Source organism: Alternaria arbusti, assembly GCF_024043155.1.
Source record: "Alternaria arbusti strain BMP 1465 chromosome Unknown scaffold_8, whole genome shotgun sequence".
NCBI classification, from domain to species: Eukaryota; Fungi; Ascomycota; class Dothideomycetes; order Pleosporales; family Pleosporaceae; genus Alternaria; species Alternaria arbusti.
Window position 1 is genome coordinate 569948 of NW_026249948.1, and position 27459 is coordinate 597406.

A 27459-nucleotide genomic window follows, 5' to 3' on the forward strand; every position below is an offset into this window, starting at 1 on the left:
TTTTCATCACTAATGGGGCTACTGCGTTTGGCTTTGCTAAAACCATGTACAATTACTCACATACAAGAGAAGCTCAGAGTGATCCTCGGATACATCACATTTGGTTGTAGGTAGGCTCATTGCAGAGGTTCAACGTCCAGATATTGGTAGGTTGAGGGGGAAAGATGCAACGGCTTCGCAACAGAAGACCTTCTTGACTATCTTGCATCCGGCTTTGCTGTATATGATCACACCGTGGCGCTACCTCATCTATATCGACGTGTAATCAATGCCCAATAGTTGGTCAGTTGCAGTGTTGGTCGAAAACCTTCAAACCCCCACCCTTCCACAATTGTTTAGAATGGGTACCTGGGTAAAGGTCAGCATGAGTATATCATGTAACACAATCACAAGAGACATAGTACATGAGGCCGACTTCAGTGCTCCGATGATACCTGGCGGCTTAGATACAGGAACCTTCAGGTTTGCACGGATGTGTCGATCAGGCCGGCTGCAGAAGGAGAACATCCTCGAAGAAGCTATCTTGTGCTTGTGCGTACGGAGCGAAATGTTGACTGAAATACACGCCATACTTTGCATGTACCTTTCACTAACACACAGGACAGTAACACTTCTGTGTACACCATGATCGTGATTGAACATGTGTTCGTAGCAGCCGAGTACCGCGCTAACCGCTTACGACGACATCTTGGCAGTCGCGCGGTCCCAACGCGCCAAAGATTCCAGACATCAACCAACCCCAGCTTTCGCGCCCGCTGCATCACCACCCAAACCGACCCGACCGACGCGGCAATCCCGTCGCAGTATCTCCGCCATCATGTACGGCATGAACCAAGCCTACCATGCCCCCGACCCGAGTGCGCAGGTGCCGAATCACCTCCTTCCCCATGTGCACCTGATATCCTCGTACCGCTTCCCTACTCTCCCGGGCCTTCAAGCTCCGCAAGCCCTCGAGTACCTCATCAAAGGCCCGCAGATCGTGCGCGACACGTCGCCCGTCGCGTGGACCTACCTCGCAGCCCCTCCCCAAGATGGCACTGTCATCCTCACATGGCAGCCCCCGCGCATGGGCACCATGTTCGCCTCGGACGGCATGGTGTGGGCTGATGCTGAGACCGCATACGATATGAACGTGCGCGGATACGTGTGTATACCAAGGCGTCATTTGCGCGCAATGCCTAACACCCTATAGACTCTCCAAGTCCTCGTCCACAACAGTGGCTACCACTACCCCCACGAACCATATGCCGTGCACGCGCGCCATCGCTATCGAATCGCCGCAGGCCCTGGAAACATCGATCCCAATCTCTGGCTTGTGCACTACAAGCCCGCAGATCCACAAAGCAGAATGCCCGCCGCCCAAATACCCGTCCCACGAGAGGTCCAGGCCCAGTTCCAGATGCGCGCTCAACTACAGCAAGCTGGACCGTTGATGCGCAAGGAATTCATGCTGGTCGACCAGGCGAATTGGCCAAAAGTCGAGTTTGGACAACAGGCGATGAGAGGCCCTCAGCCCTACCCCTACAACCCCATGCAGCCAGGCAGGCAATATCCTGCGCAACCTCCGCCAGCCAAACGCCAGCGCTTGCCGACACAACCTCAACCCCGTCAACCCGCTGCAGGCGCGCTTGCGCCGGACAACACGCTCGAAGAGGAGGAGAACGCTACACAAGATGCTTTCGATTTCCTCACTCCGCGCGAGATCAGCTTGTCGCGCTACAAGCAGCATCACGAGTGGATGGAGGAGATCTTCTCATCACCGTACGCTGTTGGAAAGATCGCGCCGATTGATCTAGGCCTAGGCCTCATGGGCGAGCTTGCTCCGCTTACTGCTGGCATCTTGGACGTCCCAGGAGCTGAGAATGTGGAGCCAGGAAAGGACAACTACCAAATCAAAAACTACTACAAGCTGGACGCAGACCAACTCAAGGACTTCGAGAAGCGCGTAGCAGAGTACACGAAGAACGAGCAGGCTGAAATTGACAAGATGAAGGCCGAGCACGCGAAGAAGGTGGCACAGTTGAAGCGCACCAGGACCTACATCAAAGCCGAACGCCGACTACGAGATCTATCTCGCTCCACCGAGAGCGACGGTGATGACGCAAACCCGGTCGAAGGAGTTGTACAAGATTTGGAGAAGTCGCTGGGTGTTAAGTTTGATGAGAAGAAGGCGGTTGTCTGTGTAGACAAGGGTGGTTTTATTGAAGTACAACAGCCCTCACCTCCAAAAGCGCAGATGAACGGCAACGGAGGCCAACAGCAAGCGAACGGCACATCGAATGGCATGAACAACCAGGGCTCGATGGAAGATAACTCTGCCGCGAACCTTTTGGATCAATATGGGTCGGGATCACTTTCTGGCACACCTATCGGCAACATGTCCTTGCCTAGACTATCGCAACCACCGAGTCAATCGCAGTCCGCTACCGGTACACCCAATGTACCACACGGCAACATGAACCAGTCGTCGGCATTCGATCAACAGGATACAAGCCTTGATGTAGGAGCCGATCTTTTGGATCTGGATGTAGAAATGTCCGGCATGGCGGGTGCAGGAGACAAGACTGATGACTGGACGATGAACGACCAGTCAGGCAATGCCCAACAGCCAGCCGGCGGTGTCCAACAGCCAAATATGAGCAACAACCAGCGCCCGAACAATGTCGGCGGGATGCCTCAATCCAACATCGACGCTGATGCAGGCAGCATGTTCGACACCGCCGACTTTGGGAGCTTCGACAACATTGATAGTGCTGGAGACGCTCTGGCCGACTATGGACACGATGACAACCTGGGCTTGGACCTTGTCGATGATTCGGCGTTCGGCGATGCTTTTCATGGGACTGAAATGCATCACGACGAGACTGGCGAGGGTGACCACGCATAGTATGCGTACGCGAATATGGATTGAAGCTGGACTAGCCGGTGTCCTGGTGTGTTGAGTACTATTCTAGTGGCTGTACTATTACGTTTTGTATGACTTGGAGTCGACGGCGTCTCTTTGCATATCCATGGCTTACTATCAGCTTGAAAGTTTTCATATACACAATTCTAGAGGCGATATTCTCTTGCTAAGTTTGCAACTCAGTTTATGGCTGAAGCCACACCGAAACTTGAATAGGAAGGTGCAACGTTGTGTTTGGCCAATGTGGTCTGGGTCGTCAGCAATGTGTCGCAACATGGCGGTGTTGAGGTCACGACTAGCGTCGTGTACAGCTAACCCGCCGCCATTTAACGGCGCATCAACAAACTAGGTAGATAGGTCTGGTTTGGCTATCCAGTTGCGAGCATATTGCAGAGATTCTAATCGCGAAGCCGCTTGCCATATATGCCGTGTACAAAAAACAAGATGAGTGAACGCCCAATATTTTGACACATCAATGCGGTGCGTTCTCATTCCCACACCGAGCTTGTGTTATTATAAACTGCCCTGTACTAGTATTCAATCCACGAGATTACATACTATGTTTAGCACTTTGCGTGCTTCTTGAGCCTGTACCAGTCAGCCGTTTCGCTGCGACTTAGTCCTTACGCGTCGAGTACTACACAGGCTTGATCACCAGTGTAAGCATATCGCGCTTAGCTACATATGCACGATAGAGAATAAGCTGATGAGCAGCGCGTGCAACGTTTATACTGTCAATGTAGGATCAGCTCACAATTGTTTTCGTTGTGCCATTTTCGGAGGCCCGTCTTGTGCCGGTCTCAAATCCCCCAGAACTTGATGCTGCTCTCTCGCAAAAGTGTCCGCGCTCTCGACAACTCGATTTGCTTCTTACCTTAGCCAATATCTGGTGGCTTCCAGAATGCTCGCCAGAGCGCTCTGGTTGTTTATTTGCGTTTCCATGTTGTATGCCCCAGCGAACCCAACTGCTGTACCAAGTAAGGGTGTTGAAGCACGACAAACGAATTCAATACATCCTATTCTTGGTGTTCGTGGACTGGGTGTCGATACTATACATCCTCGATTAGAGATACGAGAGTTAGAGCGGGACAAAGATCAGTTGAACGTCTATCTGCTAGGACTGTAGCGGCTGCAGAGTATAGGTCAATACGACAAGTTCTCTTACTATCAGATCGCAGGTAAGCTCTGTCACTATTATATGCAACATGTAACCAGATAGCGACACGCTAACCGACACAAGGTATACACGGCCGGCCTTACATACCATGGGATGACGTTGGCAAACATCCGAACGGAAGCAACGGCTACTGTGCTCATGGCAGCAACCTGTTTCCGACCTGGCACAGACCCTATCTCGGCCTCATAGAAGTATGGAAGGGGACTTGCGAATTATCCGATTCACTGACTCTGAAAAGGAACTGCTCTACTCCAATGCTCAACAAGCAATCTCGGAGTTTCCGGTGGGAGAAGCGAAAGAGAGAATGTACAATGCCCTAAGCACCTTCCGAATGCCGTATTGGGACGCCGCTGCCGTACCGCCCAAGGACACGAGCTCCTTCCCCGCGATCGTACAACAGGAGACGGTCGAGATTGAGGTTCCAAGTGGGGATTCGACGACCACAATACATGTTTCAAATCCGCTGTACGCATACCACTTCCATCCTTTGCCAGTTGACGACTTCAAGAGTGTACCGTGGATACTCTGGAATTCAACAAAGAGATACCCGGCTAGTATGGCCGTAAGTGCGAAATCCCAGAACGACCTTGTAGCGGAGTCTCTGGACAGCAATCGGGTGAACCTCATGCAGCAGACTTACCAGATGCTGGGCATGCAAGCAAATTATCTCGACGTCAGTAACAGCATGGTGGAAATGAGTACCGAAGGCGCAATTCCGAACAGCCTGGAGTCGGTGCATGATACTTTGCATAATGCCATTGGCCGTGGAGGTCATATGTATGATGCAGCGTATTCTGCATTCGATCCCATCTTCTGGTTGCTTCATACGTAAGTACCGCGCAACCTACTCTAGTGGAGTGTTGACTATTGCAGCAACGTCGACCGATTGCTTGCCATCTGGCAAGACCTTCATCCCGATAGTTTCGTCGAAAGCCACGTCAACCCTTGGCCGACGTTTGCGACTGCGCCGTACTCAGAAGCGGACGAAAATACACGTGAGTGCATCCCGGACCGCTTACTCGATGTTTGATGACGTTGACGTCGACAGCTCTTTATCCATTTCATCGCAATACAGCAGGCGATTTCTGGACCTCAGCCTCTGTTCGCGACCACACAGTCTTCGGCTCCACGTATCCTGAGTTCCTCGGGCTCTCCGCAACCGACACACTGGTTGGCAGAGTGAACGCACTGTACGGGGGGAATGCAACGTCACGGTTCTCGTGGGAGACCGCACGCGCCGAACAGCATGTCGCCGTTCCGCAGAACAGCGATGTCCAGTACCAGTACTCCGCCGTCATACGCGCACAACACATGGGGCCTGGATGTGTTTCCAAGGTCCGCGTCTTCTTGGACGCAGATATGAACATCAACGCCGGACCTGCGAATACTCAAAAATGGATGTCTGAGCCTGGGTTCGTTGGTTATGCAGGTTTCCAGAATGCCGTTGGCCAGGAGAAGACAGAGATGCAGACCAATGGCGTGGTCGCATTGACAGCAGCGCTGAAAGACCGGATGCGCATGGGGAAACTGCGCAGTATGGATGAGAATGTTGCTGGAACGTATCTGCAGGAGAAGCTACATTGGTTGCTTGTTGACGTAAGGCTCTTCGATCCGGCAAACAGCCATGCATGCCGATATTTGCTAACCAACTCGTGTCAGGCCAATGACAATGTCATCGCTCCTGAGCACGCGTCCGGCTTCTCGATTGGGGTATCGTGGGCGAGGATAGCGCCAGGTACGGCAAGCACGCTGCCTGCGGTCCTCGGTGGCGGCTTCGAGCAGTTGCCACACGCTACGATGGGCAAGGCGGGTGGAGTGCAATGACAGAGGCGTCGAAGGCGTATCTCAAATTTTGACTCATGATTAGTTGACTTATCGTGACAGTGGAAATACGTTCTTCCAAGTAGCCCTGCAATTTTATGAGAATGCAATCGGATTATCGCGAGAAGGGCGCGAACACAGGGAGAGATTCATCTGGGTAAGAAGACGTGTTCTTTCTGTATACCCAGCTGCATGCGCGGTGAGGCCTTGGCAAGTTTGCCGCGCGATTGTCAAGACACGCAAGACATTGTTACCGCTCAGGTGTGAAACGGCACTCTATCGGAGACGGACGCTCTGACAAATGACGATGCGTTGCAGCGACCCCTAACTTGGCTCAGGGGTTGCAGTCTCGGTTAAAGCGGCCCTCCACGTCAGCCCGCCAAGACAACGAAACGTTCTTCCGTGTGCTTGATTCTACGAGGCGTCGCACTAGCTTACGCCTCCATGCGCCGATGAGCAGTGGTACCGCTATCGTGATCCGGATACGCGGGTAGTTGGCTTTGCGGAGTGCTGAATGTTCGCCTCGTGGTTCGTAACTATGCGTTAAATTTGGTCTTGTAGTAAGGAACGGTTCCGGACGATCATGGCCAAGTGCAGCTGCAATGGCTGTGTTACATCCGCCAGCGGAGAGTTCCAGATATAGGGACCATCGTCAGGAGAGCGCTACGCGATGGAGTTGTAAAGGCCACAGATGCAGCTTGTTAGCGCGGGATGCCGTTTCCCTCAATAATCATGCTCCATGCTTCATCTGCCCGGGCACGCGACATGAGCACCAACCTCATTGCGGCTCAGGGGTGATCTGTGGTAGAGTCTTGCCATCAAGTTCAAGCATTACCTGGGGTTTTTGCCGCGCCCGCAAACCACTGATGGCGTGCCAAAGGAGAGTGCTAAAGTGACCTTCCCGATAGCCTCTCTTGGCATTATCCAACTGTCCAGCATCTGCCCAGTGAGCCGCGTCTACTGCAGGGTGCGCGTTCCTGAAAAGATGTAGCCCCCACCGGTAGGGCCAGGGTGCATTGGCTTCTCAAGGCCAAACCGCTGGTTTACACTCACACTTCCTTTTGACCTCTGCTCCCCTCTTTGCCGTCCGTTTTGATCTTTGCTGCAGCGGTTCCATCATTGCGAGCGCCGTTGTTCTTCGCCTTCTTGGTACCCGGAATTCGGCACCAGCGGAATTTCCAAGCCACCTGGGCACGCATCAGCAAGTCTCGAAGCCACGGCAATGCGCCTGAGCACATACTATAGTTCTTAAATCCTCACCTTCCTTGAATAGTAGACTTTCTTTTGGCCTTGCACGCTACATTTTCTCACCATGCCTCCTCGCGACGCCAACTGGATAGATGTAAGTCGTACCCGCCGTCACAAGCACAGTCGTGTAACTGGGGCTAACAGTGTGCTATAGGGCCTCCGAGGCATAGCATCCTTTATGGTCGTATGCGGTCACCTATGTACTGCGTTTGTACCATGGCTACACCAGCCCGCCGCAGACGCAAAATCCGCGCCGCACCTCTTCCAACTCCCCTTCTTCCGCCTCGCCGTCGGAGGTCGTAGCGCCGTAGCCCTCTTCTTCCTCGTAACTGGATACGTCAATTCGATTGGGCCGATTAGCAAGTCGCGTCAGGGAAATCACGATGCTGCCTTCCACGGCATTGCACGAAGTGCGCTCGCGCGCTCAGGAAGGCTGATTCTCCCCACCATGGCGGCGACCATCGTTACCTGGTTCATGGCGAATACGAACGCATACCATATGACGAAGCACGTCGATGCGCAGTGGATACGGCAGGGTTGGCACCGACAGGAGCCTACGCTGTGGATGGCTTTCAAGTCGCTGTTCAGGGCGCAAACAGAGACGTGGACAACCGGCTGGGACGAGTACGATGGCACACAGTGGACACTGCATATGTTCTTGGAAGGCGCATTCATGGTCTATACAACCATGCTTGCTACAGTTTTGGTGCGACCGAAAGCGCGGTTCATCATCTATGGCATCATGTACATGTATTTCTGGCAAGTTGGCAAAGGTGTGTATAGTTCCGGCCAGCAAACGAATTGGGCAATCGCTAACTAGAGCAGACCTCACAGTTGGCTCCATCAAGGGTCTCAACATCGTCACGGGCATGTTTGTAGCCGAGTTGCACAACCACTACAAGGATGCTGCCACCTCCGTCCTACCCGCCCCGATCCCCGCCATCATGATAATCTGCGGCATGTTCATGGCTGGATTTCCCCAGGACTCGGCCCAGAACACACGCTGGTCGCACACAATGGCCACCATCATGCACAGCCTGACCGCCGATAAGACGGATATTCGAAGATACTGGGACCACCTGGGAGCCGCGTTTGTCCTGCTGGGGATCTTCTTTTCGAGGAACGCACGCAAACTCCTTACGTCGCCTGTCTTCAATTTCCTCGGTCGCGTCAGTTTCCCTGTATACCTGCTGCACAACACTTTTATCAAGTCTGTGCTTACCTGGATGATCTACCTACCTTCCGCCATGAACCCGCCGAGGAACGAGAAGGGAGAGCAACAGGACCTCCAGCGTGGATCAACGACACACATTCTTATCGCCATTGCGGTCTTTTACTACATCCTATACCGAACCGCGGCACTATGGGTCAAGCACGTCGACCCAGTATGCGCAAACATCGTCAACGCAGCAACGAAGTGGGCATATGGCGAACCACAACAGAAGGAGGCCCGACCAATACTAGGGAACGGGAATGGAACGACCGACAAAAGTGTACTCCCTTCATAAGTCCTTGTTTCTGGTCAGACACCCTTTTATTCTTCCATCCATTCTTGTTGATCATTTTGCGGGAGCTGGAGCTTCTCGTATTACTATTCCATTTTTAAATCTCAAATTTTCTTTTGTATCAAAGCATCTGTTGGAGCCAAGCATTGTGCGTTTGAGTGAGCGACCATGGCATGTAAGCTTGGACGTTTTGGAGTATACAAGGTGGCATAACCTGGTGAACGGATGGTTTGGAAAGTGTCGAGGAGAAGTACAGTACGCTGAAGTAGATGAATGAACATATGAAACTTCACTTTTGGACTCGACATGGCTTTCGAGTGTTGCTTTCGAGTCACCCAGAGTTACATCGTGTCCGCCACATGGCCACAAGCCAACTTGTTTTTGGCGCAAAACGTTCATGTCATCGCCAACCACTTCACTTTCCAAAGATCATTTACGAACGAACAACTCTTTTTGGAGAGTGACTCATGCATTTGAGGGTGTCGAGAAGAAGAGAAAAGGTCAGAAGGCAGAGATTATATATGCTTGGTGGCTGGCGCTAACATGTTTCTGTGTTGGCGCCGATGAGGTCACGCAGCGCGAGCCATGCTTCAGTCGTTTGGCGGTGACTGTCGAGGAAGGCATCACGGGGGTTGATGACGAAAGTGAGCTTTTTGGGGACCGATAGATGAAGGGATAGTCCAGTGTAACGAATACATTAGTTTGTATACCCTGCTATCGCCCTAGCCAGATGATGTGACTACCTCCCAGGCGCGCCACGCGCCCTTATCCATCTCTCAATATCCCCTCGTATGCGGCAATTCCTTGTCAACAGATCAGTATCGAGCAAGATTTCATTCATCGCTAATGAGACTAAGTTCGTTGAGTATAATCAGGCATTATCATTATCGTAAAAGTGTCTATCAGAACAAGTAGCGAGTGAACCGATAATACTGCTGCCGGAATAGGGTATCAAGAAACGCGAAAACAAAATGCTCAAGTCCATCATCAAACTCTTATCAATCTGCCTCGTCGTATCCATCCATCCGTAATCATCGCTTACCAAACCAAAAAACCAAAAAGCAACATGAATACAGTGAAGAATGAGAGCTTGATTGTTAAGCCAGTTCTTTACATGTTCTCAATGACATGCGAGTTGATGGCGCTCTGGAAGCCGTGGCTGTTGCCGCCGTATTCCTGAGCTGCCGAGCTCTGCACGCCCATTGGGCTGGCGCCGTGGGAGCTGGGTCCTTCGCCAACGGAGTCGGCTTGAGCGAGCGCGCTCTGGACAGTCTGGTTCTGAGCCTGGAAGAAGTTAGCATTTGTCTCAGATGCAGTACGTATAGGGAAAGCGCTTGCCGGTAAGAAGATCACTTTGCTGTTTGCCGACTTGGCCATGGCTTGCATGGCTTCCAGGTATCTGATCTGCATAGCTGGAGCGCTGCTGAGAATGTCGGCGGCTTGACGCATAAGCTTGGCAGCCTCAACTTCAGCCCTCGCAGCAATGACCTTGGCTTCTCCGGTACGCTTGCTCTGCGCAGCCATAGAGAGCGAGTCCTGAAGATCCTGGCTGAAGATAATATCCTTGACGAGCATAGACTCAACCTCAACACCCCAACCAAGCGCCGTCTCCTCGATAATCTCACGAATCGACTGAGCAATCTCCTCACGACGCTCAATCACATCCTGCAGCACACGTGCACCAACAACATGCCTCAGCGTCGTCTGCGTACGCTCTACAAGCGCCTGGCGGATGTTGGAGATAGAGAAAGCGGCCTTGTGGGGCGAAGTGATGCGGTAGTAGATGACGGAAGTCAACTGGAGGGAGACGTTGTCCTTTGTCATGCAGACCTGCTTGGGGACTTCGACGATCTGGATCTTGATGTCGACTTGGACGAGTTGCTCTGACAGTGGGTTTACGTAGACGAGACCGGGGTCGACGGCGCGGGCGAAACGTCCGAACTTTGTGACGAGACCTACGTTTCCTTGGTTGACAGGCTTGTAGGGGTTGGGGCAGACGATGCAGCAGGGGATGGCTCCGAGGGTACCGATGCAGCCTCCTAGGGTGTTGATCTAGATGGATATTAGAGTGGCGCATGGGACATGGATTCAATGTAAACATACCATGCCACCGTACCAGCCGTTTGTGTCAGCATCGGCATCATCAGGTTGGATAACCCTCGCATAGCTAGGCTGAAGATCTTCTCGACGCGGTGGTTGAACCTTGATAACCGGCTCGGCAGTGCGAGGTGACTGAGTGCCACCATTGACAGGTGCTTTTCCGTTGATGTCGCTCATGGCCGCGGTAGTACGTTGATTGTTGATGGTATCGTTATCGTGAAGAATGGGTCTCGAAGAAGAATGGGTCTCGAAGAAGAATGCGTAGACTCGGCGATGGTAGAAGGATATGTGAGGGACATTATTCGACAACAACAGCGTGTCGTTGGCTTATATGCACCCAGGCAGTTGCATTCACAGCACCATGCATGCTGAGCGGGGAAGCTAGCTTAGCTCGATCCCTGCTCGTGCCCTTGCCCTTGTCACGCTAGTATGTGGCCACTTCTTGGGGCTGTGCGCATCTGTCTTACCATCGCATGCGACCAAATGGACTCTTGATGACAGCGTGGAATACGCATCCATTACTACCTGCTGCAAGGCTCACTGCGATCCTTGAGATGAAGCGACAAACACATTGACCTTGGTTTCCTATACACATACCAGCGCGCACCTCTGCAGTTTGACACAAACCCATCGAATCCCCGTCACACAACATCCACGCACCTCCAAGGCCTCCCGCACTCGGCTAAGTCGGGAACCAAGCCCAGAGCACACCCTTCGGGTCTACTCGTGACGTGCAAATACGCTCAAGGCACACTCGATATATGCAAACGGGCCATACAGAGGGCGTGCTCAAACATGTCCGACGTCAGCGATCTGGCCATTCGATAAGCACACCAATTCAGCCATCTCGGCATTATCACGCGCCTCGTGGATCGGGCAACAAGTGCCCCGGCCATCGGATTCAGCCCTGTAGGTGGGCTTCGTGGCGAAGGCTCGGCTGCGGATGTTAGGCCAAATCTGAAAGGGGACTAACAACGCCCGAGGGGGCTGGTGAGTTGGCTTGACAGTAGATGGGTTATTTCCGACTTGTAAGCGCGCTGGCGCGGGAAAACATCGTGAGGCATCGCACTTGTGTTGGTGTTGGCTATTCTTCTCTACGGCACAGTTGTGAGCTGTCTCTTCTGCCTTCTGGATGGCTCCAGCGTCTAAGTCGTCTTGCAGCCATCTGGACAAGGGGTGCGCCACGGCGGTACTATCTACACCGTGTACGAAGTGCATGTCCTCGCATTCATGAGTTCGTACTCCGGTCCGCACCGGTCAGATATCGCTCACGAGCGATTTCGGCGCGCCGTGAGCGAGTTGTAATTCCCTCACGAAGAGTCTGCGCATTTTCCGTATTGCCTCGCGCATTTCCGTTGCAGGTCCCCGGTGAGCATCAATTCCCTCATCCCTCATCTCGAGATGAGTGGTGGTGTGGGAATCATGCACAGCCCAATCAGATCCTCGACTACTAGACAATGCCTCTTTGAAGTCTTACTCCAACCCCAGTGGACCCATCGCGAAACAGCTTACTCAGGGGAAGACCTTGTTGTTGGTCTGTTTCGGGGTCGTGTTGTTTGCGCGCCTTGAAGAGGCACAGTTGGTATGGCCTATATATACTGTGCGCCTACTACGCCCCGGCGCTATGGTCCTGTTTCCGCGCCGCACATGGCTTTCCAGGTACTTAAGCGCCCAGGGGCTGTTTACTGGCCTACTTGGACCTACTTTGAGACCTTCCTTACTATGATGACACAGGATCACGAAGTGCAGGATGCCTTTCGAATGGCACGACTGTTGCGTATTCTTCGCACAAAAATTCATTTCGCTGCATGCATCGCTATCGTTCATGCTGGTATCAGCTCCCTTGAGATATACCCTGCGAGTAGTACTAGTAAAGAAAAATAGATTTTATCTAAACCTCATTTCCTGTGCCTTCCTGTCCAGTCCGCCTCCGACCCAGAAGCTGAGTTCGCTGGCGATCGCAAATAATCGTCATCTCATGAAGCTTGCCCTTGATATCCTCCATGGCGGCCCGATTTCCACGTTCCTCTTGCACCTGAGGAAATATTCTTCCCACCATAGATTGCAGCCTCAACCGCACATCAAGCATCTACTTTCACATCCCAATCCATGTCGACGAAGTGGGCGTAGAAGTAAGCTAGCTGCGCCTCTGAAAGCGGTTCTGGGCCCTCATCGTCGTTATCTTCACCGCCATACATATCCTGTTCAGCGAGTTCTTCATCGCTATCTGTATCTTCCGTAACAAATCGAGCGATTTCCGGACATGAGAGGGTGACGATGAGTGAGGGCTTTTGTAGTGGCTTGGCTGTGTCTTTGTCTGAGGCATCATTCTGCTCATCCGGTGTGTGATCATTCTCGGTATTGGTGGGATGAAGGGATGGCTCGCTCTCTAGCATCTGCACCGGATGGAGGGTTCTGTCGCTCTCACGCTTGGCAGTGACCTTCTCGATCTTCTCGTTCATGTCGCCGCCATTGTGTGAGGTCTAGACTGTGTGTTAACCATAATCCTCTAGAAATAGATTTATGAATAGCTCACTGTGATATTGGCTTCTGACTGCATGGTTTCGGGTAGACTTTCCTGCACCGTCGTCTTCTTGTCGTGTGCTCCTCGGTCGGGCTGCATCTTCATGAACGGCGTTGGTAAGTTGGTAGGAAGAATGAAGATATTGTAGTAGGACTGAGGACCGAAAGGTAACTGGGATAAGAGAGTGTAGCGCTTGGTTTAACGCGGGAAATTTGTCTGCCTTCACCTGCTCGGCTCACAGTGACCACGTAGGCTTGGCATGAGAGTTGAGGTGAGAGAGATTGTCTTGCTGCTCCTTGTAGACCTACACGTTCCATTATATGGCCCCTAGAATGCTAGTGTGTTGCATACAACACATTCTCAAGTTCCGAAGAATGCTGCAATACAACAGCGAGGAGGTCTTCACAGGATTTCTGCCTGTCAGAGATCCCACAAAGTTGTCCATGTATCCTTCAAACAGACCTATGAAATATTAAATCTTGAACTGCTCATGTGTTGTAGGATGCAACTGTAATGTATGTATTGCATATAACCTGAAGTCTAATGAATGCCAATACGTGATGTGAGACCAAACGCCAAATATGCACCGAACGAATATTGTACAGCACCTCCTCACCCCAAGCCCCCTCTTCTACTTCAGAATACTCGCCCCTCTCCGATCCTTCTTGAGCGGCGAGAAGGTGAACGCCTCCTCACTCATCATGTTGAATCCGCCCGAAATGGGGCGTCCCTGTCCCTGCTTACCCAACACGTTCTTACTCAGGGCCCTCGCCGCAAACAGGCCTTTGCTGAGACCGACAGGCTTCAGGGGCGCAGCGTCTTCGGCATCTTCAGAATCAAAGAGTGTCTTGCCGGCACCTGCACCAAGCTTGCGCTTCTTCTTCTTCTCTGCCGCGGGTTCCTCGGTGAATGTGGCAAAGGACATGAGTGACTTGCGAGGCTTGACTTTGCTGGACTTCTTGGATGGGCCATCGTCGTCTTTGGTCGGGATGGATACGGGCGCGTTTTCGGATGCGTCTTTGGATGTGTTGTGCGAGAGCTCAGATGCTTCCTCTGAGACCATTTCGAGGACTGGGGCAGCGTTCTTCTTGCATGGCTTTGCGTTTGCCTTGCTCGATGCCGATGGCGCGAGGGCCTTGACCTTGGGTTGGGCAGTCTTCTTGAGGGCTTTCTTGGGAGGCGCTGTCGGAGTACCTTGCTCTTCAGCAACTTCTTCTTCGACTTGTTGCTCGGCCTCCTCCTCTTCTTCAATGATAGGGCTGTCAAGTGCGATATTGCTCGCTTTGTTCAGGAATGGCGTTAGGGAGAAGGTGGATGTATCACCCATGGCAGAGACCGAAGTGCCGCGCTTCGCCTTCTTCGCAGGGAAGCCGTCTCCTGGCGTACCCAGCATGGTCTCTGGCTCAGCAGTAGCTGCCATGCGTTTTCGAGCAGTCTTTGCGGGCTTGCTAGACGCAGCTGCGATGCTCTTAACAGGTGGTGCGGTCTGCGCCCGGTCTACCCTTTGAAGCTCGGCTTCCTTCTCCTTCAACTTCTCCTTGGTTGTTCGTAGCTTCTCGCGGAAGGCACTCAGCTTGTCGTCGAGCACCGCATTTTTGCCCTGGAGTTCGGCCAAGGTCTGCTTGTATTCCTTCTCTTGCTTCTTGCGCTCGCGCTTCTCTTCTTCCAGCTCTTTCCTTGCAGCCTCGGCTTGATCGTCGGGTTGTTGTGAACCCTTCCTCGACGCCTTCTCTGCCTTCTGACGCTCGCGCTTCTCTTGTTCGAGTTCCTGTCGCAGCTCTTCGATCTCAGCATCGCGGGCGGCGGTGTCTTTGCGGGCTTTCTCGGCTTGAAGGCGTGCAGCCTTTTCTTGTTGTAGTTCTTCGCGGAGCTGCTCAATCGCGGCATCTTGGGCCTCACTGCGCTTGCTAGCCTTGTTGGCCTCCTTCTTGGACAGGCTCTCGACCTTGGCCTGCAGACTTTCGGTGGCCTGTTGTTGCGACTCCAGATCGGCCTGCACCTTCTCCATGGCCTTTTCAGCCTTTGTAAGCCCAGCCTCAGCCTTCATCCGGTCCTTCTTCTCCGTTGCGAGCTCATTGCGCACCTCCTCCAACTCGTTGCGGAGGTCCTCGTCCTGCTCCATCTTCTTCCCCTGTTTCGCAATGGTACGGGCGGAGGTCCGCTTCTCGTTCTCGAGTTCGACTTGTAGCGTAGTCATCTGGCGTTGCAATGCGAGCTTCTCAGAAAGTAGACCGGTGTTTGCTTCGACCTGGGCGCGTAGGTGTTCGACTTCGGGGCGTAGTGATGAGATTTCGCGGGACAGGGCAAGTTTGTCTGATAGTATCTTGTTGGAGTCGGATGTGACGTTTTCCATAGCCTTGAGCTCGGCCTAAGAGAAGTAAGCAAATAGCGCAATGATCGATAGGCCGGACGTGCTTACCTTGAGATTCGCGACTTCCCGCGCCTGGGTGCGGATGGTGTTTTGTGCTGCCTCTGCCTCTGCGCGTTGCTCGTCCAACTGCGCAAGGGCCTCTTCGAGCGATGCCTCGAGCTCGTCGGATCGCGCCTGCTCCTCCTCGAGTTGTTCGTGTAGGTCGCTGTTCTCGTCTTGCAGGAGGCACTGGGCGACTCGCAACTTCCGGATCTCCTCGTCTTTGACTACCGCTTCGACTGAATGCTTACTCCGCTCGAGGCTGAGTTCGAGCGTCGCGTTCCGCAGCGAATGTTGGAGCTGAAAGGGTCAGTGGAAGGTCTAAGACACGGCAGCCGAACAGGGTCCAGCCGTCTTTTACTCACATCCTTCATCTCGTAGTTGATGTCCATATCTGCCTCCACAGCGGCGACCATGGTATAATATCTGCTCAATGATGCGCGAGCGTGTCGCTAGGTGTAGATGTAGGACAGAATGTGGTGGGGCTTTAGGTAGACGCGACTGGGTAAACAAACAGAGCGCAGATGGCCGTCATGGAGCTAGCAACACAACAAAGTGGAAGAATGACGCTGAAAACGTGAAGATAGCGCGCGAACACTACTAAAGAACGAATCGCCTCTTGAGTAGTCCAGCAGTCCTTGTGAGGTTTACAATCCGCAGTGCTGACCTCCAACGCCCATGTCGCGCACCCCTGCCTAGGTGTCGGCCTTGGCATTACGCACGCCGCATCTCCGAGCTCGAGGCCACGTTCCCAAGCACCAGTCCAACCCACCAAAGCTCCGCACACCAACTCTCCACCCGCCAAACGACACAATGCGGTGGTTACAGCTCCTCACGGCCTCGCTGCTGCCCTTTACAGCTCTGGCTGCCAAGAAATCGACCGGCGACCGCTTCACTGACGCCCGCGCCAAGTCGCTTTCCGTGGGCCATCCGCTCAAGCTCGACGACGCCGGTTATGCGCAATTGACCAAGTCTCCGAGAGATTATGGCGTTGCTGTGCTTTTGACGGCCCTGGAGCCGAGGTTTGGATGCATGCTCTGCAGGGACTTTCAGCCCGAGTGGGATTTGCTGGGCAAGAGCTGGATGAAGGGTGACAAAGACGGGAAGACGAAACTGGTCTTTGGCACGTTGGACTTTGTTGATGGAAAGAACACTTTCCAGTCGGTGAGACCTCCCTGTTCCTCTACTTTCAGCTCTCCAGGACTAACAATCGATAGATGATGCTTCAAACCGCACCCGTCCTCCTCTACTTCCACCCAACCGTCGGCGCAAACGCAAAGGTCGACTCCGCACCCGTCCGCTTCGACTTCACCGCCGGCCCCCAGAAAGCCGAACAGATCCACGCCTGGATCGCGCGCCAGCTCCCCGCTGACGTGCCCAAGCCCTCCGTCTCCCGCCCCATCGACTGGGTCTTCTACATCTCCGCTACCGTCATCGTCCTCGGAGGTATCACGGCCATCTCAGTCGCCTGGCCGTACATCATTCCCATCCTCCAGAACCGTAACCTCTGGGCCGCCGTCAGCCTTATCGCCGTGCTTCTCTTCACCAGTGGCCACATGTTCAACCACATTAGGAAAACACCGTATGTCGTGGGTGATGGCAAGGGTGGTATGAACTACTTCGCCGGAGGCTTCAGCAGCCAGTACGGTCTCGAGTCGCAGATTGTTGCTGCCATCTACGGCATCCTCGCTTTTGCTGCCATTTCTCTCGCCATCAAGGTTCCCAGAATCAAAGACCCGCGCGCACAGTCATTCGCCGTTTTCCTGTGGACTGGTGTCCTGTTCGGCATGTACAGCTTCCTGCTCAGTGTCTTCCGCATCAAGAACGGCGGATACCCCTTCTACCTGCCTCCCTTCTAGGTGAATCGAGATGAAAGTGGTTGGGATTCCTGATTTGTAAGGGATACGTAAGAAGGCTAGAGGCTTTTCCATCTTGGAAAGAACATCACTCTAGCATTTGAAAAAATCGAACTCGCGGTCAGAGTTTGGTGCACTGTATGATAACGCTGTTTGAGCGGGCGTTGATGAATTAGATGTCTGCTTAAAAGCGGACCTGTAGTCACTATTAGGATTTGACACCTTTGTAACAAGACTGTCAAATGAATCATGTACTACATTAGGATATCGTATACACGCATAAAAGCAAATCGTGCCCTTACCGCTAAGAAAACATTTTGGCCTTGAGATGATCATAAACCCATGAAACCGATGCCGAAAAGGACAATACACTCTGCAAATTGAGCCGATCGTGAGAGAAGCAAAAAACGCCTAAGACATTGTCATGGCGTGTAGGTCGAAAACGTCGTTCCTCCAGCCGCCCTCATCCCAGTCATCGATGCGCTCCGCTGCACGACGACCCTCCTCTTCCCATAGCTTGACAACACTACCAGGTGCATACTTGCCAGCGAATACACCCTTGCCAGGTGCCTCGACACCAACCCTCGTGTAGACGTCTGGATCGTCGGCGGGTGTGAGACGAGTGATGACAGCTTTGACGAAGGTCTTGAGGTCGTCTGGGTCCGAGATCCTCGTAGCTCGGAGCCTCTCGCGGGCGAAGATGAGCTCGCGGTTGGCAGCATGGATACCGTCGGCGATACCCTTGGCCATCTGCCTCTCCATGACCTTGCGGACGATGGGGCGAAGGAGCGGTTTGAACAGCCAGCCGAGGATGCTGAACTTGGATTTGCGAAGCTTATAGGTGAGCTTGTGGATGTGGACGCGCACGGCTTTGAGGGTGAGAATCTGTTCTAGCTTCTCCTTGCCGACCTCGACGTCGAGATGGATATCAATACCGCGCTCGTCGAGCTGGAAAGATGCGATACCCTCATCGGCAAGACGGAGGAGACCAGAGTGTGCGCGAAGAAGGAAGCCGACTTCATCTGCACGGAACGAGAGACCGTCAATCTTGATTGTGAACTTGGAAGTAGCCTTTGACGCCACACGGAAGCGGGCCTTGCGGAGTTCGAAGTCGTTGTATGTTTCTACCTTGAAGCGGAAAGGCAGGAAGGAGGTGTGGTTGACGGTCTTTCCGGGTTCGATAATCAGGTTCTCGAGGAGCATGTCGATCTCGGGCGTGGAGACCTCCAGACGGGGGATAGGAATGTACTGGATAGCCTGGATTCCGAGAGGAACGAAGACGTTGATGGCGTCCTGAACCAATTCGCTGTTGGTGGAGTTGTGCATGGGCGACAAGATGTTCCAGATCCTCGTGCTTGTTTTGATCAGCTTCGCAATGTCTTCATCCTGCGTCACGGCCATGAACGTTCGCTGGGCTTGCTCAAAGAACACATCGACATCCTGACGGAGCGAAGACTCGCTTCCAACACCCTGGGCCTTCTTCCGGAGTTCCTGGAACTTCTCGTCGACGTGATCGAAGAAGTCGGGGTCGGTGAGCAGCTTCTGGAGGGAGTTGCCAACGTCGGTCAGCAGATCCTCAAATTCTGGGTCCTTGCGAGAGTGATCCAAGACCCGGTGGAAGGCGTCCTCGAGCTTCTTCCATTCCTGTTTATCTCCGAACGAGCTGATGAATGTCCAGAAGTTCCTGACGGCCTTGTCCATCGCTGGGTTCGTGTCGATGTCGGTTTCGAGCGTGCCCATGGCATCTTCGACCGTGCGAGAGTACACTAAAGCGTAGCGCTTCAGGAGCTGTGCCAGCACCGAGACGGAGTCGTTGTAGTCCCTCTTCTGCCTCAGGTTTGTAACCGTCTTCTTCAGGCGGAACATGAGAGATTCGCCCTCGTCACCCTGTAGCTTTTGTCCCAGACTCACGTCTGCCCTCTTAGCAACCTTGGCCACACCATTTCCAACTACCTGGGCTACTTCGGCGACATCGTTACCCAGATCCTCGGCCGAAGGTGGAGGGCCCTCGTCAGCGCCTGGCTCCTTAAGCGCCTTGTACTCTGCCTGTGAGGGCTCAATCTTCTTCGCAGCCTTCTTGGACACGTTCGACAGTGTGAATGCGGTGTCTCTGAAGACTTCGCGTCCGACGGTTTGGAGATCAGAAAGGAAGATGCGGAAGTCTGAATTGGTAAGGAGGAGGGATCCAACAGTTTGGAGGCTCTGGTATGCTGCTCCCGTGTTAGTGAATGAGATATAGACGCATCTGGGAGTACGCACCTGCAGTAGCATCCGCCTTCGCCTTTGACCTTGTCGTCCGCCTCGCGATATCCTCTACGTCAACAGAAATCCTAGACTTGGAAAGGTACCAAAGGAAGTCTTGAATCTGGTCTTCGCTGTTCTTGTGGTTCATCGTGTCGATGAACTGATGAAGCCATTGTTTCGTAAACTTGACAAGCAGGCGTCCTGAGTCGCTCAAGTCTGGGTTCTCTGGGTTCAGGACGTCTGCAGACAGCAAGCTGCGGAGGTTGATGATGACTTGTTCATTCGACGGCATGAATCCCATGGAAAGTGCCCTCAACATCTGGTACGAGTGGAGCTTCTGGTGCACCTCACGCTGGAGCGTTGTATCATCGCGATACTATCATTCGGTGTTAGTACGCGTCGCGTTGCAGACAGTTGAGCTGACGTACCTGAGGCAACAAAGGACGCTGGTCGTCGTCGCGTTTGCGCGACCCGAAGCATGATGAGAGTGACATTGCGATAGTTGGTGTCACTTTCGAGTGGAGTGGAGTGCAATTGTGGTTGATAGAGAGTGGAGAGAGCTCTGGCAGAGGTTACATTGAAGCTGTACCAAGGTTCCAGGCTCCCAAACGACGCGTTGATCAGGATGACGAGGGAAGCTAGCGCCTTGACGTCATGCCGTTCGTCGATCCCGCGGCTCCACATATGCGCCAAGGCTACATGGGCGGGTGTCATTCCCCAACCTATGGCACCCATGGTTCGCGCATCACTCTTGAGCACGTGGCCTTGATGAGTTCCATATTCTGCGATATGAGCAAACTTCGCCCAAGCGTGTAAATTACCAGCACGGCGATTCTCCTGAATGTGTTCTTGCGTTCATACAATGGGGGTCAAAAGCAACCCGATGCCGAGGTAAGCCACTTTCTAGCTCTGGAATGTAGTCGAAAAAAGGTACAGAAAAGCAGTCGTCGGAAGCCGGTTCACAATGATGGAGCGTACTCCGGCTGAAAGACCTAGCCGCTTTGATAGCAGCTCGAATACTAAGGCTATCGTGAACAGGCTCACAGCTACCACAGATCCATCACAGCCCCGCGGAAGTGGCTCCGTGCACCGCCGCGTCATAGCAAGCACCCTCGATGCCAGCTGACAGATGAACAAGAATGTTTCTTGATCAGGCTTCAGAATTTTGAAAGCAGGTTTTGGTCTGGCATATGCTCTATGTAGACTGATCGTATTGTCGTTTGCCAGCGAGCTTTGTATTGCCAAGACCATAAGAGCCTTCCACGTTTGTCAACTAGACATCGCGTGCGATTCGCGAACACGACCATCATAAACAGTCTGTGTAAGAAGCCAGTAGTATTGTAATAATTTGGTAGATCAAGTAAGTAGGTGCACGCCATTGTATGCAAAATTCTTGACTGTCCATGGAATCCGCGGAGCGCGAGACGCCTAGGTGGGGTAGGTGGCAGGCAGGTGTCTAATTCCCAAGATGCGACGAAGGCTGATTTCTGGAAGAAATATTAAGAGATCAGAAACTGTCAGAGACTAGTAGTTTGCTACCCATGCTAGTTTGCTCCGACCATAGGGCTTCATGCGTGCGCTGGATCAGATCTAATATGTACGATGCTGACTCGCACGCCATGGCTTTCCAGGTGTCAAGAGACGGTGAGACTTGACAGCTGCATGACAGTCGCAGGTTTGCTGCAAGGGAGGCAATCCATCGATAATTAGCCACTTTGTCGATAATTGATGCTTGCGTCAGCCAGCCTCCGCGGATTTGAATGTGAAAGTCGGATGCGGGTAATTGCAATAAAGTTGTCCGTAACCTCCCGTGGTGCTGTGGACTGTGGAGTCGCGTGCCCCAATTCTCGGAGGAGCAGGAACTGGGCGCAGAGCCCTGGGGCGGCTACCTTACCCAAGCCATCAAGCTTTCCCCACACAACCGCGCGGGTGATCCACTGTCGCATCTGCAAGTATAGGGTCTGAGACCTCGTCCATATCGCAAAGGAGATCAAACGTGCATTGAATCGGAGGTCCGATACTGAGATGCGATCCGGATATCACGGATATAGACAGTCAACCACTCGTCGAGGCGCCCATTCTTCTTGTCGCAGACATGGGCCGAAAGCAATCGGATGCTGCATGCGCTTCCCCTGGCATGGCACCAACGGTCCGTTAGCGAATAGCCAGGGGTGTACCGTGTGCGTAAAAAAGTTGCCCTCAGCGGCTCCGTCTGCGGTACAAAGACACACCGCTCATAGTGCTTAGCAATTCGTCGGGTCGCGGTGTGCCTTCATGGAGCCGGTGCGGACCCGCGAAGGAGTAGACGGTGATGGCTTCTGGCTAATCGGGGCCGCTATTGACTTGAGTAACGCGACAGCACTTCAAGGTCCCATGTGGCGAACGGCCATGAGACATTTCCCGTAAGATCAACGCGATTAATAATAAGCACGCTGTTGCAACGCGGCGCTGCGCATTGACTACGGAAATAAAATGCCTCGATGCCTGACCTCGCAACGAGCGCGATATTGGGCTACGGGCATGCTGTCGTTGACCAAAAGAAAACAGCGGTATACCACAGACGAGGGCGCGGGCGGGAGCCGTTCGGGCTACTTTCCAGCTAGGTCAGAGTACCGGTAAAAGCAATATAGCACAGAAGGTGAGCGGACGAAGATTGAAGCCCATGGAAGAATCCTACGGCATTCCGTCAAGGCAAATATGGGCGTTCCGATTGCTCCCGACTCGTATGCACGTCCAGTCATGACCCCTGCTACCCGGTGGCTGTGGCTGTGACACGACGAGCATCGGCATCCCTCAGGATTCGAGCAAAATTCTGGAAGGCAAACTGCAGACAGACTGAAATGGTAGTAGAATGCTAGGAAATGCAATGGAGTTTGTTTTGCGTGTAGTGTGTGAAGCTGCAGTTGTGCACGCGGCAAGATAGTAAACTTGGGGAAGGGACTCGCGTAAAAGTCACCAACGGGCTGGTCCATGCTTCCTTTACAGGCACACTTTGACGGCGAGAACGGATCTCCTCACAGACTGACTGTTGCGGAACCTAGACCCCTCCGATAGGCTGCTTGTTATGTAGCCCCCCATCCTCCGCGCCCCAGGCGGGCTGTCTTCCTAATTCCTTTTCAATTGCCGACGCGTCGTTTCAGCTCATTTCAATGCAGCGATTCAGACCGCTTATAAAAGTTACGGCTCCCGCCCAAGGCCTCCGTTCTTCAATCCAAAAACCCTCCTTCGTTCGTTGTATGGCCACTATAGCAAACGACACCATGCCCTCCGCTACACGCCCCAACATGGCCCGCCAACTGAGCACCACTTCCGGTGACTACGACCTGTCCTACACGCCCGACGTCCGCAGGACCCTGGGCACATACGGCCTCACTCCCCCCGCCGTCGAGAGCTACGACATCCAGAGCGAGCGATGTATGTCAAACACCGACTATCCAAATATCACTACTAACCCAACCAAGGCCTCAGGCTCCTTGCCATGAAGACGGCGCCCATTGAGAAGTTCCAGTACCTCGTCCACCTCAAAGCCACCAACCCACATCTTTTCTACCGTCTCCTCGGAGAGAACATCAAGGTATGTGAGAACTCAGTAGGATTTCCAGGGCAATAAACTAACATACCCAGGAACTGACTCCCCTCATCTACACCCCCACCGTCGGCGAGGCCTGCGTACGATGGCACGAAATCTGGACACAACCCGAGGGCATGTACCTCTCATGGAGCGACCGCGGCAACCTCCGCAAGATCCTCGACAACTGGCCACACCAGGTCGACATCACCGTTCTCACAGACGGATCCCGCATCTTGGGTCTTGGTGACCTTGGTGTGAACGGAATGGGTATTCCCGTTGGAAAGCTCGCTCTATACACCGCCTGCGCTGGTATCAAGCCAGACAGCACCCTGCCCCTGACTCTCGATCTCGGAACCAGCAACAAGGCTCTCCGTGACGATCCCCTCTATATGGGATCCAGGATGCCCAAGGTTACTCCTGAGCAAGAGAAGGAGTTCCTCGACGAGCTCATGGCTGCCCTTACCGACAAGTGGCCCAGGTACGTACTTTGCATTCGTATCCATTTCAGGAGACTGATCGTGTGACAGCATCGTCATCCAATTCGAGGACTTCAAGAACCCCTTCCCCGCCCTAGAACGCTACCAAGACCAATACGCCATGTTCAACGACGACGTCCAGGGAACTGGCGCCGTCATTGTCGGTGGATTCATCAACGCCGTCAAGGCTTCCGGTGTTCCCGCCAAGGACCACAAGGCTATTTTCCTCGGCGCTGGCAGTGCTGGTGTTGGTGTTGCCAAGCAGATCGTTGAGTACTTCATCAAGGAGGGCTTGACAGAGGACGAGGCCAAGCGCAAGTTCTGGTTCGTCGACTCAAACGGTCTCGTTACCCTGGACCGTGGCGACAAGCTGGCCGAGCACAAGGTCTTCTTTGCTCGTGACGACAACAACGGCCGCCAATACCAGTCGCTCAGCCGCCTCATCGACTACGTACAACCCACTATCCTGATGGGTCTGTCGACCATCGGCGGTGCCTTCAACAAGGACATCCTTGAGAAGATGGCCAAGCTCAACAACCACCCCATCATCTTCCCTCTTTCCAACCCTTCAAGCAAATCCGAGTGCACATTCGAGGAGGCTGTCGTCGCCACTGAGGGACGCTGCCTGTTCGCTTCCGGTTCTCCTTTCCCCTCAATGGAGTTCGACGGCAAGATGCTCACGCCCGGCCAAGGAAACAACATGTATGTCTTCCCTGGTATCGGACTTGGTGCCATTATCTCCAAGGCCGTCTCCGTCACCCAAGACATGATCTACGCTTCTGCAGAATCACTGTCGACTTCATTGAACAAGCAAGAGCGCGCAGATGGCTGGTTGTACCCCGACATCCGCCGCATCCGCGAAGTCTCCGTCATCGTAACCCGCGGTGTCATCCGTGCAGCTCAGAAGAACGGTGTTGACCGCGCTACCGAGCTCCGTGGTCTTACCGACGAGCAACTCGACGCCTACATCAAGAAGAACATGTACGACCCATACACCGAGCCCAAGTACTTCGACAAGAAGGTCTCTCAACAACTTTACGCAAGCGAAAAGTTGAACGGCACCACCGTCGGTGTCGCTGAGGTCACCAACGGTGTTGCTCACTTGTAGCTTTCTAATTCGTCATGTTCTTTGGCGTCAGGGTTAGCCACTTAGGTTTACCTTTTTTCTTCTTTCGGTCTTGATATCATTTAGACTGGGCAATGGGTCACAAAATTTCCTTTTCTGTGGGATGGCTGGACGGATTTCGATACCCTACTACATTTAATCGCTTCTCACGATAACTTGTAGTACACCTAGATACCTCCGACCTGGTGCAGCTGAGCGCACTGGAATGACAATACATTATGTTATGGACAATATTTGCTATCTCCCTGACTTCGTTTCCGTGACCTCAAGCGGCCATGATCAATGCCTCTATCTTCACCCTAGTGTCACATCGGATAGCTAGCATAACTCCCAAGGAGAGAGTATCTGTTGAGAACACCCAAACCGCCCAACAGCCCCCCGACGCGGACCCCCTCACTGTCCGACCCCTCATCCGCCGTCTGATCTCAGAAAGATACAGTAAGACGATAAGACGATCCGCACGCCTCGAACACCTCCTCTTATCAACCCGACCAATCCCGTAGACCACGCGAACCCTTATCAAACCCCCTCGAACTATAGTAGGCACAGACCCATGCCAGCCTCGGTGCCGCATGCGGTGGCTCATCGACGCACGGGAAGGCCCGCTTCTACCCCGGACCCACATCCACCGGTACGCACTGATTCAATGGTTCGCATATCGCCGTATGCGAGATGGTCGGAGCGGGTCGAATCGGGACGACTTGGTGGTTGAGGTGGCTGGCAGCTGCTAGTGTGTGGCCGTGTTTGACTGCCTGTTTTGGGTATGGGGTGCTTTTTTGCTTTCGATCAGGGCGATAACTCGTCTTTTTATAGGTGGTCCCAATGTTGTTGGATATGATGCGACCTGATATCGCAGCCTTGACGTTCCAAGGTTGTGTATGGTATGAGTGCTTGGACGCAAAAATTGATGTCGAGACAGAAAGTTCCATATTAAGCACCATTCAAAACGACATTGTGGATGGAGATGGCTTTTATAGCAAATGCGGCACTTGCAAACATTTCTTTGCGACGGTGGGAAGCTCACTCGGGTATGGCTTCTTAGACACTGTCCAGGTAGATATTGTACATTCTGCTATCCTGGGCTGCATCTTCGTTGGTCACTTTGTCATTTTCACTCCGACTTTGTCTTCCAATTTACATCTGGCCATTTCAGAAGATATCGCACAACATGTAAGTGCATCTGCGATATTTGATGGTTTTCATCGAGACTGATCCTTGCTATCGTCTCTCAACGGCGGGTGACCATCAAAGTAGGGTAATTAATCAGTGCAGCATGTCGCATACCTATAGAATACATCGTGATAGCTTGAAGAATGTATAGTTTGGAGTTTTCCCTTGTTTGAGAACCATTGAATCGAATCGGCATAGCATACACGATCCATAAGGCGGCTATCGCGTTGCCATGAGCAACTGACTCACCTTCACCACGTATGATGCATATTGCACCATGCACCACGTGCCGCGTTTACTCTTTACGAACTCACGGTGAGCTCAAGCTCCGGTCAATCTGGACGCTTGGCGGTCCTCTCACCTTGAATATAAACATCAGTCTGAGCCGCCTCTCCTCCAACTTCCATCTCCCTCAGTTCATCTTCTCTTCAACACTCCTCCGCACTACGAACCATCCAGTAAACAAAAACAACTCAAACGACAAACACATCATGTCGGATACCAAGAAGGCCACCGGTACCGGATGGAGTGACCGTGACTTGGTGAGTACCTAATGGCAGCTGCACTCTGTCAATCGCGCGATGCTGACCTTGACTAGCTCTCCAGTCTGCTCTACCTCGTCAACAAGAACGGCTCTGTCTTCAACTACAACGTAAGCCCCATCCTGACTTCTGTAATGCACAGAGTACTCCCCGCTAACGTGACGTAGGAGGGCTGTTACCCAGCCGGTCGCAACGCCAGTGGTTTCAAGCAGAAGATCAACGCACTCAAGAACGTTCTCAAGCCGGAGTGGGAGGCTATGGAGGCGGGAGTACCTGTGTCCGAAGTTACACCCAAGAAGGCCGCAACACCCCGCAAGCGAAAAGTTAAGACTGACGAGGACGGTGATGACGCAGAAGTCACTCCCAAGAAAGGTCGCGGTCGCCCGAAGAAGAAGAAGGAGCCTACTCCTGAGGTTGAGGAGGATCTGGAGAGTGAGGCTGTCAAGGAGGAGGTCAAGGACGATGATGACGACGACATCCTGAAAGAGGCTGAGGATATCCGAACATCCATCCCGATCACTGTGGCATTGCAGGCATGGAGAAGAGGCGATTAACTTGAGCGTTCTGTAACGCATCTCAGCGTCTGGCGTTCGGAATAGGTTCACGGCATACTTTGAATGCTCCGCTGGTCTTGTTTAGCTGCATAGTCAGCTTTCATAGGGCATATGCATCATAGGCATTTTGAACAAATCAAACCAGTATTGAAACCACGTACCTGCTTGATACGTTCTACCATATTAAATCCCTCACTTACCAAAGCGTTGCAATCTCCCAACCCCAAATG

At 53.0% G+C, this 27459-nt stretch overlaps 10 protein-coding genes across 10 annotated transcripts; 6 read left to right on the forward strand and 4 right to left on the reverse strand.

Annotated features, from left to right (window-relative positions):
- Nucleotides 1–817: 817 nt before the first annotated feature.
- On the forward strand, nucleotides 818–2887 carry J4E86_006558 (uncharacterized protein; the record flags this gene model as incomplete). The annotated part of the gene is made up of 2 exons (XM_051447084.1): nucleotides 818–1144; nucleotides 1193–2887. 2 exons carry the CDS (start codon nucleotides 818–820, stop codon nucleotides 2885–2887), a joined length of 2022 nt encoding a protein of 673 aa, XP_051301569.1.
- Nucleotides 2888–4275: 1388 nt separating this feature from the next.
- On the forward strand, nucleotides 4276–5906 carry J4E86_006559 (uncharacterized protein; the record flags this gene model as incomplete). The annotated part of the gene is made up of 4 exons (XM_051447085.1): nucleotides 4276–4910; nucleotides 4956–5077; nucleotides 5158–5678; nucleotides 5742–5906. 4 exons carry the CDS (start codon nucleotides 4276–4278, stop codon nucleotides 5904–5906), a joined length of 1443 nt encoding a protein of 480 aa, XP_051301570.1.
- A 1309-nt stretch (nucleotides 5907–7215) lies between these two features.
- On the forward strand, nucleotides 7216–8659 carry J4E86_006560 (uncharacterized protein; the record flags this gene model as incomplete). The annotated part of the gene is made up of 3 exons (XM_051447086.1): nucleotides 7216–7245; nucleotides 7306–7924; nucleotides 7977–8659. The coding sequence occupies 3 exons, from the start codon at nucleotides 7216–7218 to the stop codon at nucleotides 8657–8659; spliced, it is 1332 nt and encodes a 443-aa protein (XP_051301571.1).
- Nucleotides 8660–9766: 1107 nt separating this feature from the next.
- Nucleotides 9767–10933, reverse strand: J4E86_006561 (uncharacterized protein; the record flags this gene model as incomplete). Its single annotated transcript, XM_051447087.1, has 3 exons — nucleotides 9767–9940; nucleotides 9995–10708; nucleotides 10760–10933. 3 exons carry the CDS (start codon nucleotides 10931–10933, stop codon nucleotides 9767–9769), a joined length of 1062 nt encoding a protein of 353 aa, XP_051301572.1.
- Nucleotides 10934–12837: 1904 nt separating this feature from the next.
- Nucleotides 12838–13385, reverse strand: J4E86_006562 (uncharacterized protein; the record flags this gene model as incomplete). Its single annotated transcript, XM_051447088.1, has 2 exons — nucleotides 12838–13239; nucleotides 13293–13385. 2 exons carry the CDS (start codon nucleotides 13383–13385, stop codon nucleotides 12838–12840), a joined length of 495 nt encoding a protein of 164 aa, XP_051301573.1.
- A 526-nt stretch (nucleotides 13386–13911) lies between these two features.
- J4E86_006563 (uncharacterized protein) lies at nucleotides 13912–16106 on the reverse strand (the record flags this gene model as incomplete). The annotated part of the gene is made up of 3 exons (XM_051447089.1): nucleotides 13912–15648; nucleotides 15700–15990; nucleotides 16056–16106. 3 exons carry the CDS (start codon nucleotides 16104–16106, stop codon nucleotides 13912–13914), a joined length of 2079 nt encoding a protein of 692 aa, XP_051301574.1.
- A 397-nt stretch (nucleotides 16107–16503) lies between these two features.
- Nucleotides 16504–17549, forward strand: J4E86_006564 (uncharacterized protein; the record flags this gene model as incomplete). The annotated part of the gene is made up of 2 exons (XM_051447090.1): nucleotides 16504–16854; nucleotides 16908–17549. The coding sequence occupies 2 exons, from the start codon at nucleotides 16504–16506 to the stop codon at nucleotides 17547–17549; spliced, it is 993 nt and encodes a 330-aa protein (XP_051301575.1).
- A 408-nt stretch (nucleotides 17550–17957) lies between these two features.
- On the reverse strand, nucleotides 17958–20284 carry J4E86_006565 (uncharacterized protein; the record flags this gene model as incomplete). Its single annotated transcript, XM_051447091.1, has 3 exons — nucleotides 17958–19756; nucleotides 19806–20166; nucleotides 20219–20284. 3 exons carry the CDS (start codon nucleotides 20282–20284, stop codon nucleotides 17958–17960), a joined length of 2226 nt encoding a protein of 741 aa, XP_051301576.1.
- Nucleotides 20285–23050: 2766 nt separating this feature from the next.
- Nucleotides 23051–24945, forward strand: J4E86_006566 (uncharacterized protein; the record flags this gene model as incomplete). Its single annotated transcript, XM_051447092.1, has 4 exons — nucleotides 23051–23204; nucleotides 23252–23364; nucleotides 23415–23839; nucleotides 23889–24945. The coding sequence occupies 4 exons, from the start codon at nucleotides 23051–23053 to the stop codon at nucleotides 24943–24945; spliced, it is 1749 nt and encodes a 582-aa protein (XP_051301577.1).
- Nucleotides 24946–26624: 1679 nt separating this feature from the next.
- Nucleotides 26625–27229, forward strand: J4E86_006567 (uncharacterized protein; the record flags this gene model as incomplete). The annotated part of the gene is made up of 3 exons (XM_051447093.1): nucleotides 26625–26675; nucleotides 26732–26785; nucleotides 26843–27229. The coding sequence occupies 3 exons, from the start codon at nucleotides 26625–26627 to the stop codon at nucleotides 27227–27229; spliced, it is 492 nt and encodes a 163-aa protein (XP_051301578.1).
- Nucleotides 27230–27459: the final 230 nt, after the last annotated feature.